This window comes from Channa argus, chromosome 23 (genome assembly GCF_033026475.1).
Source record: "Channa argus isolate prfri chromosome 23, Channa argus male v1.0, whole genome shotgun sequence".
NCBI classification, from domain to species: Eukaryota; Metazoa; Chordata; class Actinopteri; order Anabantiformes; family Channidae; genus Channa; species Channa argus.
Genome location: NC_090219.1, coordinates 10172906 through 10184661, shown reverse-complemented (window position 1 = coordinate 10184661; position 11756 = coordinate 10172906). Strand labels below are relative to the sequence as shown.

The 11756-nt window shown below is 41.6% G+C and overlaps 2 protein-coding genes across 3 annotated transcripts; both read left to right on the top strand.

Moving 5' to 3' along the window:
- The first annotated feature begins 1120 nt into the window (after window positions 1-1120).
- LOC137108786 (high choriolytic enzyme 1-like) lies at window positions 1121-3760 on the top strand. The gene is made up of 8 exons (XM_067493820.1): window positions 1121-1258; window positions 1560-1605; window positions 1826-1978; window positions 2071-2188; window positions 2602-2780; window positions 3104-3185; window positions 3391-3520; window positions 3643-3760. Exons 1-7 carry the CDS (start codon window positions 1184-1186, stop codon window positions 3515-3517), a joined length of 780 nt encoding a protein of 259 aa, XP_067349921.1. The 5' UTR covers window positions 1121-1183; the 3' UTR covers window positions 3518-3520; window positions 3643-3760.
- A 1648-nt stretch (window positions 3761-5408) lies between these two features.
- On the top strand, window positions 5409-9328 carry LOC137108788 (high choriolytic enzyme 1-like). 2 transcript variants are annotated; one of them, XM_067493824.1, is made up of 9 exons: window positions 5409-5481; window positions 5580-5661; window positions 6265-6310; window positions 6553-6705; window positions 7407-7524; window positions 7695-7873; window positions 8516-8597; window positions 8935-9071; window positions 9194-9328. In XM_067493824.1, the coding sequence occupies exons 2-8, from the start codon at window positions 5602-5604 to the stop codon at window positions 9059-9061; spliced, it is 765 nt and encodes a 254-aa protein (XP_067349925.1). In that variant the 5' UTR covers window positions 5409-5481; window positions 5580-5601; the 3' UTR covers window positions 9062-9071; window positions 9194-9328. The 2 variants fall into 2 exon arrangements, with proteins under 2 accessions (XP_067349925.1, XP_067349924.1); XM_067493823.1 differs by having other exon boundaries at window positions 5423-5481; window positions 6256-6310.
- Window positions 9329-11756: the final 2428 nt, after the last annotated feature.

Genomic DNA, 11756 nt, shown 5'->3' with positions numbered 1-11756 from the left:
GCTGAGAACAACAAGAACAAGGAAAACTGGCAGAGGATATGCACCCGTCTGCGGGAGGAGATGAGGAAGGTCTCAGAGAACGAGTGGAGCTGTGCGAAGACAATGAATGAGATGGAAGAGGAGATGAAGACACTCCAAAAGGACAATGACAGGTTGGTTGAGGAAACGAACAAAGTGGACAAAGACAAGAACACACTGGCTGAAGGAAAGACAAACCTGGAGAAGGAGAACGCTCATCTGAAAGAGGAAAAGACAAATCTCGAGCAGGAAAATGCTCAACTTCGACCTGCTGAAGGAGGGAAACAAACTGGAGGTGGAAAACAAAAAGCTGGTGGACCACAAGAAGAAGCTCCAGGAGGAAATGGCTCGAGGCCTTTTATTCCACTGTCATAATGAGGTGGACACTGTGGCTGCAGCACTGGAATAAGAGAGGAGTAAAAGAGAAAAGGAGACAAAACTGAGAGAAACGACAAGAACAAATGTCGACACTAATGAGGTGGAGGAGGTGGATAGACGAGAGCAGTAGCTGCCCCCTCCTTAAAATTAAAAGTCTTAAAATTGCCCACAGTAGTTTTCACTTTTTAAATTGTATATAAAACATCTGTAAAATTACAGATGTTTTCTCTAAACTAACAAACCAGCTTTTATTTAAAGTATTATGCCAATAATTACAAATTACATTGATTTCACATTTCTGTACAGAAAATTTATTAATTATTTTTTCTAAGAATCGGGTCTAATTGGTGTAAAATTACAATAGGTATCTTTAACGAGGACACTCAAGTAGGGATCAAGTAAAGATTTTCTTTGTAATTTTAAGCTGAATACATTATATTTAACCATTATATATATATATATATATATATACAATCTGCAATCACTGCTTTCTTGGTGTTTCTTTCTTCACAAACACATGATCGTCCATAGTTTTATGAAAATCTGCTAAGAACCAAATTCAATCTTAATCTGAATTCTCCACAATGTCACCAAGTGGCCTCAAGTTTTCCCAACACTGGTTTGCTGCTGCCAGCAGATGTTATTTAGCTTTGCATAGATACGATGGGATTCAGCAGCGTGTTTTCAAGGTAACATTCATGTTATCTCAGCTGCAGCAAGATATCTGAGGGTTAAAAGCAGGAGGCTGCAACCAGGCAGTAACACTGTTCACCTCCTGGCTACGAACATGGCTTTGCTGAAGGGTGCGCTCAGTCTCCTGGTGGTCCTGGTGGCCTCTGGCTGCTCCTGGGCAGAAGACAAGGTGAGGATGGGTCAACAGTGTCATTTTGGAAATAACACGATGCAATATTAAAATAAAAACTGGGGATAATTTGGTGTTTTCATTGTTGAAGCACCTTTAGTCTGCAATTAATGAGGGAAGTTCTTGGCTTTAAATGTTTATTTAACCTAACTAGAAAACAAAATGTGCAACTTAATAACATACACTGTCTTTAATTGATTTGAAATCTTTTAAAAATTGCCTAATATACATGTAGCCTCCAGACTTTGGTGCAGATATATAGTTACAGTAGACAGTGATGGTTACCGTGTCCCCGGTGCAGGAACTGTCTGTCTCTGAGCTGCTGTGGGAGGCCAACAAGGATGTCGGTAAGACGGTTTACATATTCTCAGCTTTATTTTCCTAAAACTAAGCCCTGCTTGGCTTTGAAATATCATAAATCGCTAGCGTCATTGAAAAGTTGGTAACAATAAGTAGACTGAGTTTGAGACTTCACGCGCCCTTGTACCTCCACCTTCAGGACCACGCATGAAACGTGCGCGTGCAAAGGTCCTAATGTAGTGAGTTTGTGACGTTGTCCTCCGACAGTGCACACGGAGGACGAGCCCTTCGTCGTGGACGACATCGCTTATACCAATGAGAATGAGAGGAACGCGGATCAGTGCACGTCCCGTAGCTGCATGTGGCCCAAGTCCAGTGACGGGAGGGTCTACGTGCCCTTCACCATCGCCTCACATTACTGTAAGTGACTGGATAATGTAACAAGCAACCACCTGCTGTGACAGGTTTACTTTTTTAAAAAAAAAAATAAAAACCTCCGTTCGTCTTCTCAGCGTCTCGCGAGCGCTCCATCATCGAGCGGGGGCTGCAGTCCTTTCACGACGTCTCCTGCATTCGCTTCGTCCAGAGAAGCAACCAGAGAGACTACCTGTCCATCCAGTCCATCAATGGGTAAGTGTGTGCGTGTGAACATGATCAGTGTCTGTGCATTATGCAAAATTATGGATATCGATTAGTATCTTGTATCAAAGAACAAACACAGTTTTAATCTCTTAAATTTCAGTGTCACATGTTTTTTAAATGGAAAGATTCATGGGGCATAATTTTATAGCCCACAAAGATTTAAAGCATCTTTAAAACTTGTAGGTGTCTGTCGAAAACCATGGAGCGACAGATTATTAAGTTCATGTTAATTTAATAAACGTAATGTTCAGTCATTGTGATCACCAGTGGACATTATGACAGCGTTGCTCCATATCACTAGAGATGTTTTTGCATTCGGATTTGAGTGTTTCAGACTGAAAACTTGGTCAAAGTAACTCAGCCATAAACGTTTCTTGCCTCGTTTGATTGTCTGGATGCAGCTGCTACTCTTACGTCGGCCGCATTGGTAACGGCCAGCAGGTGTCTCTGGACCGTCAGGGCTGCCTCTACCACAGCACCGTCCAGCACGAGCTGCTCCACGCCCTGGGCTTCAACCATGAGCAGTGTCGCTCCGACAGGGACAATCACATCAAAGTCCTGTGGGAGAACATCCAGCCTGGTCAGTCCCATGCACCCAAGCATGTCTTACTAAACATGTGCGAATGAACAGGGGACGTTTTTACGACCCAAACTTTAATCTGGAGGAGTTTGATTGTACACACACTGGTAGCCGTGTCAGCAGGCTTTGGGTCAGATCAGCAGAGTTCGCTCTATCTTCTGTTGTAAAGGGCAAATCTGCATGCAGGCCTGATGCATCCAATATCAATGCTCCAGTACAAGTAGCACATAGAAGTTTCCCGTGTATCTGATCTGTCCTAATCCTGATTCCCTGGCCCGAGTCCCGTGTTGCTGTCTTTTTGACCTTTGCTGTGTGGCTTTCAGGTTGGGAGTATGCCTTCGACAAGATCAACACTCTGAACCTGAACACGCCCTACGACTACAACTCTGTCATGCAGTACCACAAGTTGAGGCCACTACCATCTCTTTCTAACAGACATTATTGATTTTACTGTTGTTTGATCACGTAACACTGGCCTCATTTTTACCACATGTTACTAGTTTATAAACCCTTTTTTTTTTTTTTCATTTATACAAGCTAAATGTCAAAGTGCTGAATTGATTCTGTACAATCGAGCTACCCATACTCTCTGTACTCCGTATAATTCCAGATATGCCTTTTCTGGCAACAATAAGCCCACCATGCAGCCTATCCCCAACCCAAATGTTGAATTTGGCACGAGCACCCAGATGAGCAGCAACGATATAACCAGACTGAACAGGCTCTACAAGTGTTAAACAGTAAGGGAAACTACACCCACACGCACTCTGCAGTACAGTGTACTACAATCACGTGTTTTAGCAAATATTGAAATTGGACTGATGTGACTGTCGTCTTTATCCTGTTTCTGCTTTTTCTGCAGGTGATGCAAACAACACGATGCCAAGTCAGACGTCAGACCAGCTGTGAAAAACAACGATTTCTCGCTCTATGACTGTGTTATAAACATGAAATAAACATTTAAATGCGTGTGAATTGAAGCCAGTCGTCTTCTTTGTGCGCTGCGCAACGTTTCTGAGCTCAAGACATATTTGCAAAGCTGCAGATATTAAAAAAAAACAATGCAATAACTACTTCTTTCCTTTTCTGGCTCTTTTTTTTTTTTTTTATGTCACATTCACTGATTATTCGGACTCACCGCCTTTGATGGCTTTATTTCCAGCCGCATGCAGTTGTTCTTAGCTAAACAAAAATCTGACAGCTTGTGGCCAAAATGTACGACTGCCTCTCTAAGTTACTATTGGTAGTTAATAAATTTGACACATTTGACCTTAAAAACAAAGGGAACACGTATTGATGTGCTCTTCTGCTGCAGGCTGCTACAACTACTATAACACACACTATTTTCAACTGAACTGTGGACAGTTGAATTGCTTTGTGGGTAATGGAGGTGCCACTTTCTGACAAGGACGAATAGTTTGTGGACTAAAAATCATATTCTGCTGCGCCGATTCTTATATATTTTAAATAATGATTTTTAAATTATTATAAGTGGATGTTTCCTGTTAGTAATGTTGGAACTGAGGGTAAAAACTGAGATAAACGTCAGTAAACATCTGATTACGACACAGTACGAGTTGGAATCACATTTGGAAAATCATGATTATCATCCCATGGATCATTATTTTTGGGTTCTTCTGACTCTGTGGTTCGGAGCCAGTAGCAAAACTCTTCCATTCAATTCAGGCAGGTTTGTAAAGTCACACTGCACAGAACAGGTGCAGGATAAAGTCAGGATCGTGCAAACACAACAAGGGATCTGAAGAGCAACGACTACAAAGACAAGATACCACACAGGGCACTGAAGGATGCAGTTCGCAGGAGCACAGGAGTAACTGCTGAAGCAAAAATAGACCTTTGCACAGGGGAACAATGGGACAGACTTTTAAACTGGCAACTAGTTACTGTTGTAGATGTCGCAGAGCTGCTAGTGTAACAACAGACGTGCAACAACTCGATTTTCTTACGGCTTTTTATCAGAAAATGTTTTGTATATTATATAGGCACATTAAATGAGGTTGAGGTCCTCAACAGTCCACCTGCATCTGAAAGACAAGCTCCTTTGAAGGCAGCAATGTCCATCCTCTGGCCACAGAAGGCAGGTGATTTATAAGAGGAGTAAAGGAGGTCGTCTGCACCAAACTGGGGCAAACATCACTTAACACAGCTGGACTGTGACAACAATTTGTTCCCACTTCAACTGTCTCCCGAACAACATGCTCCCCACCTTAAGCTAGAAGCCTTTCAGAAGAGAACATGTTCGAGAACCTCAAACAAGTCCAGCTGCCTCTTAGTTGGACCTTTGTTATATCAGTTGCATTTACTTTTGACGGAACATGCACTAAATTCTTACACTAAAGCCCTGGAAATTTGTTCTTCAGTGAGTTAGATAATAAAATATAAATCTATCAATCAGTTTGCACTTTTAGTAGGAAGAGTGAAATGTACAAGTGAGGAAACCAATGTTTACGCACTCTGCTCCTGCAGGGTGCAGCATGTTATTTGAGGCCAAGATAACACAGGACATTTTATGGGAAAATGCCATGTGGCATCAAAGTCAAACATTCTTATCAGGTGCTAAATTCTATTTTCACTTGTCACTGTCCTAAATATCCTTTAAAGGGTCATTTTGCATTGTACCCGATGCTTTATAACGCGACGTCTTTACTCACCCACCGCTTTTCTCCCCTCACACACAGCAGTAAGTGTCTAATCTCATCAGTAATGCTGTTTAATTAACACATTCGATCAGTAGTTGAAGGACAAGTTAATTAACTGGTGGTTTGAATCTTGCTGCAGAGTATTTGTTGATATTACCGAAATGAGGTGTATTCTGGGACTCGTGGTCCTGGTGGCTGTCTCAGCGTGGGCGGAGGAGAAGGTGAGTTAGGATCCACATTGTTTTAACCATGACAGTGAGTAGCGAGATCTTTTAGGTAAAAGTACCAAAACGTTTCATTACAGCTAAATGTCCCGCAGTCAACACCAAGTATTATCGGCAATTTGTACTATCGAGGTACTTTGTTTGACTTATTTCTTCCTTGTGGAGACAAAAGTGACAAGTTAATTAGTTAGTTAGTTAAAAATCTGTTTGTTATTTGTTTGTTTGTATGCTATGTATTTATTAGTTAGTTAGTTATATGTGACAAGCCAAAAACATTTGTAAACCACAAATATTTGTTGGTGCCTGGTGATTTTGAGACGTCATTTTCTGTAAACATTAAAAAAACAAAGTTTTTTAGCAGTAAATTCCTTCGCTGCTACTTTTTAAAGCTGTCACTCAGAAAGTATTTTTCTGTCTCTCTCTTGTTTGTTTTGTTTTGTTTTTTTTGGTTTCCATGGGTTTTTCTGGAAAACTCTTCATTCTGTAAGTTTACTATTTACAATCAAATAGTTTGATATTTGATACTAATGCAAATGAACACCAACATCATTGTAAAGTAAAAACATGTATCACACTGCGTCTTTTTCATAGGTCTGGAAGGTCTTGACTGTTTCAGAGCTGATTGAAAGAGCCAACAGAGATGCTGGTAAGAACTTTCACAGCCCCTTCAGATCCAAGATGGCAGCTTTGATCTGATCCCCTGATCTTTATATAGATTTATGAATATTTACTTATGGTTAGTTCCGCTCATCATTCCACCGCTCACCCTAAATACTAAAGCATTATTATTATTATGCTTCGCCTTTTGCTACAATCGTGCCATTTAGACAGGGACGTTTTACACTGATAAAGTGAATAATCTTCATATTTATATTGTGTGTGCTGCAGTGCGTTCTCCTGATGAGCCCTATGTCGAGGATGATGTCGCCTTTGATTCCGAGGCCGAGAGAAACGCTGACCCCTGCACCTCTCGCGGCTGCATGTGGCCCAAGTCTGCCGATGGAAAAGTCTACGTACCCTACATCCTGTCCCGCGTGTTCTGTGAGTACCAAAACTGTCGTTTGACACTTTTTTGTACATTTGGGGTCGTGGACTGTTCCAAATAAATCATGCATGGGAAACACATATGATGTCCTTGTAAAGTATGTGTTCCTGCTGCATACAGTGTCCTCAAACCCAGGGGTCTCCGACACGTCACTCGCCAGCTGCCCACTTCCCAAGTAATTCGCCAGAGGGTTAATGAAGCCTACATAAATTGGAAAACTTCAGCGGTCACTGGGCAAATCAATTTACCTCCATATCCAATTAAATTCATACGTGCCCCGCCCCCTTTTTACACAAAAGGATTATTTGACAATTGGTGCTGTCAAGCTTGATTTTGCCAACGCAGTGTCTTTGTCACAAGTATTCAGACCAGAAAAGCGGCAAGCGACAGTTCTAGCGACTCTTTCCGGTGCCCAGACCAGTAGGAGAATCCAACACAAAGAAATGCGCACAGACACAAAACTGCTCAAATCCTTTCAGAAATATTTGTTGTTATGTTTTAATGCCAAAGGTGACTTGTAGATGCCGACATTTTTTACAGCGTATTAATTAGTTTGGGTTGAACTAAGCTATGAGCATAAATGTTAGAAAACAAGTGAAAGTAGCTCTCATGGGGGAAAAGGTTCGAGCCCCCTGCTCTGACCTTTGGCACCATGTGTTATAGATGTTGTGCACGTCACTCTTGTGTCTTTCTCCAGCCCCTCGCGAGGTGGCGGTCATCGAGCGTGGTCTCCAGTCCTTCAACGGGGTCTCTTGCATCCGTTTTGTCAAGCGCACCAACCAGAGGGACTTCCTGAACATCCGGTCCCTAAACGGGTAAACGTGCATTGGAGGAGGTTTAGAAACCGCTTTGCATCTCATCCCATGGGTTCTAGTTCTGATTAGTTTCCATTAGAGCACGTTTTACTTGAGATGCTTTCCAATTCCTAAAATGAACCCGAAAATTATTGTGTTGTCAGTATATGGACCTACATCTGTCCTCACAGGTGCTACTCCTACATTGGCCGTCGTAACAACGGCCAAGACCTGTCCCTGCAGCGTTCGGGCTGCGTTTACCACCACACCGTCCAGCACGAGGTGCTCCACGCTCTGGGCTTCCACCACGAGCAGAAACGCTCCGACCGTGACCAGTACATCCGCATCGTGCTGGAGAACGTCACCCCTGGTGCGTCTGTCATGATGTGTTTCCCCAGCACAGGAGGACGCGTCTTAATCTGACACACGTTACTTCGATTGCTTTCTATGGCTGTTGTTTAGGTGTAAATGTACATGAATGCTTCTAAACGTCCCTCTGACTTCACAATAATAAAATATTTCTCTTGTTCTAGCTGAAAAATCCCTCCAGTCGACATCACCTGGAGGAGGTTTTCATTATTAGTTTGGATGATGTCATCTGGGGGAGCTCTGGAGAAGCAGGTAGACCGTGATTAACAAGATGACATTATCTGAACTGAAGGCTCCTCCAAGTGATGTCATGTGGAGGCTTTCGCAGCTAGAAGTAGAACGATATTTTCGTAAAGGCAATGGCAAGTTTAATGGCATTTTTGTATGAGTACTACCAGAACTAGAGCCCAAGATGCAAAATCAGCGAAAGGCGTCTTTTAATGAAACATTTTGGACTTTGGGATAAACAAAGTCTAAAATGCTATAAAGTTAAAACGTGTAAGTTAGCTTAGCACAGAGCCTGGGGAAAAAGACAGGCTCAGACCAACAACATCCATCTATTAGCACTTTTAAAACTCTCAAATTCAAACATTAAATCTCCTGTTTAATCTCTTTACACACCTGTCTTCTCACAAATCTTTAGGAATGGAGCACAACTTTGACAAAGTCAGTACTTTGAACCAAGGAACCACCTACGACTACACCTCCGTTATGCACTACAGCAAGTGAGTAGCTGATCTTTTACATCTCCTCCAAATCCTTTACAGACCTTCTGCCACTTGTCTGGTCTTCACCCACTGCTAAATACTGTGTAGCGCTTTTATCCAAAGCAATGTTGCTTCTCATTCACACATACACTCACACACACACTAATGGCAGTGTTTGCCATGCACCCACCTGACCCACCACTGACCCTGCACCGCCCTCTGCATCCACTGCATCCCGTCTCACTTTTTGCCTTCAGACTTTCCCTGTCAGTGCTGCCATGACACCTTCTCCCCGTACAACTTCCTGCTACTAGTTATCTGTTAGCTGCATGTCTTTCTATACCTGTGCCTCCAGGTATGCATTCTCCAAGAACAACCAGCCCACCTTGGTGGGTATCCCTGACCCCAGTGTTGAGTTTGGCAAGGCCACGGAGATGAGCCAGAAGGACATCATCAGGCTCAACAGGCTGTACAAATGCTGATCAGTGTTAGGTAAAAGTCATAAAAAATATATTCAACTACATTTATTTGTGCATCTCGTTTAACTGTACTTAATAACTGCATATACACACACATTAAAATGTGCTAAAACTAATGTTCTTCTTTTTAAACAGCTGACTTAAAATATACGAGACAGACTCATCACCATCTTCATCGATATTATCATCTGTTCTTTATGTTTTGAGAATTGGTTTAGTTTGAAATAGTAAATGTTTCAATTGTCCTCAATAAATTGGCATTTAAAAGTGTGCAGTGCTGAGTTTGTTGATTTGTAATCTGAGTTTCTGAATCTTCTGCCTGATCAATAATATCAATATTAGTGTTATAATATTTAATGCTAATAATGTAAAGTAAAGAAAATAAGAAGATTTCCTTCTGCCACATATGCGTGTTAAACATGACATTATAATGCAATTTTTTAACTTAAAACTTTGAGCGTTAGATGTTTTTTTAGAAATAACTTTTTTGGGGGCAGCATTTTAATCAAAATGAGTATCAATAATAGTTACTAATGTCAATATTAGAGCCATCATTATCTGAATATTTGTATTTCTTATTAAATATTTGTAATATTTATATTTGTTGTATGGATGGATACGTGAACCTCTGCTCCCTCAAACCTACTTCTCTTATTGTCCACTAGATGGCAACAAATACTCACTGTACACACACATACATTGCTGATCTCCCCTTGGGGTCCTGGGCCTGCGCTCCTGCGTGGGTCTGTTTAGCTCAGTTTCTTGTTGAAAGTGGAAAGGCAAACCAACAAAGAAACTGATTAAGAAAAAGAGAAAATATGATATAAAAATGATGCAAAGCAACAAAAAGTCAGTCTAGGGGTCCTGTATAGAAGTCTGAGGGCCATTGCCTTATTTGTGCCCAGGGGCTCATTATGTCATAACTGTCCTGAAACCTATGTCAGCACTGACTCTGACAGTGTCAGAAGAAGACCACCCATTTGAATTGTTTACTGTTCAAAACCGTCACGGGACTTAAAGAGCGACGTTACCGACCTGGATCTCCCACATTCTTCTGGCGTTGGTGCTGTGACTGAATGACAGTCCAAAGTCAAGAGCAGAGTTGAGCTTGTCCTGAGGCGTAAAAACACCTGCCAGCAGTTTTGCTGCAGATTATTTGCACAAAGAACAATCTAAACATGTCAGAGTGTATCACTGAAGGGCAGATAATAACATGTAGTGTGGGTAGTTACACATTTCAGCGACTGTCATCATTTAACACCAGACACAGGAGCATTTGTTTGTGTTATGTGGTACTGTGACCAGTAAGTGTATATTCTTACATGTGTTTGATTAAAGCGGAAGTAGAACTGAAACTAATACTGTCATATTTTTATTTTTGTTTTATTGCTATGACTACAACTGCAGTTCAACCAGTCTGTGTATGCATGGGTCATGCAACACTACAGATTAACATAAACCGGATCCTGAAGTGAAACAAATGCTGTAGAACTGCACCATTAACTGGAGAAATGATTTTAATTTTTTAATTTTCTACTTTATACAAGGTGCAAGACACAGAGTTCTGACAATCAACTGCCAAAATCAAAATCAAAGCCTTATTGTCTCTAATATCGTTCACTTCCTTATAATATTATTTGATTTGAACATTTTCATAATCGTGGATGGATTATGAGAAAATGGGCTGGTGTTCATATTATTTTCAAAGTACAGTCACAATAATGGCTTTTACAGATCTGGTCGCAGTATTTAAAGTAGTAGCTTCCGTAGAAGTGGCAACACAACGTGATGCATTAATTGTGGTAACAGTAGTATTACGATAATAGCATTTAAAATGTAATTACTGTCACTAACAAATACAACGTGGAAGAACAATGGTAGCTACTATTGTAGTTGTAGTAGTAGTAGTATAGACAAAGGTACCTGCAGTTGAATCATTAGTAGTACAATAATATTATGATAGTGATACAGGTAGGAGCAGTAGTAGCAACAGTTTATCAGGTTTTTTTTTGTATTATTATTAATATAATGACTGTTAACAGTTCTTGGCACCTCATTTAAAAAAGGTAGTGATGTTAAATCAGGGCACGTTATTGTCTGGGAAGAAGAACATGCTGGAGGGGATGACGGCTCTGTGCAGAGCTCCATGGGTGACTCATCTTGGCATCTGAAGACGAGCGGGTTCAGAACAAGGGTGTCTCTCATCTTGACACTGGGTGTCAAAGATCGGGGTCGTGACCTCGACTGCATGCTAATCTGACTACATGGAACGGTGAAGCCTGGTGCTGTGAGGGGCCAGCTCTGGTCCAAAGTGCACGGATGAAGTTTTCCGCAGCTGCTGTCAAACATGCCAGAGTTTCTTTCAAATCGTTTTCTCGTATACGTGTAAGCATTTCTCAAATGCTCCTCATCCTCGTTTCAAACAAACAAAATGCCATCGTGAGTGTTTGAGGGGCTGTTTCCTCGAGGAGCCCCGCTTGTTTTCCAGCTCATCCACTGCCGATTACTTGCATTAGGTGTGTTCAGTCAATTACAAGTAGGAAGAGCACTGGGTAGGGCAGGGATATGGCTGGCGAACAAGCAGGGCTGCATCCAGGGAGGAGCACAGCTTCTCCGCCCCAGGTGTCTCAGAGCAGGACGGAAACAAACAGATTCCTCAGTGAAATGTGCTTTGTGACGGGTACGTGCAACTAATTCT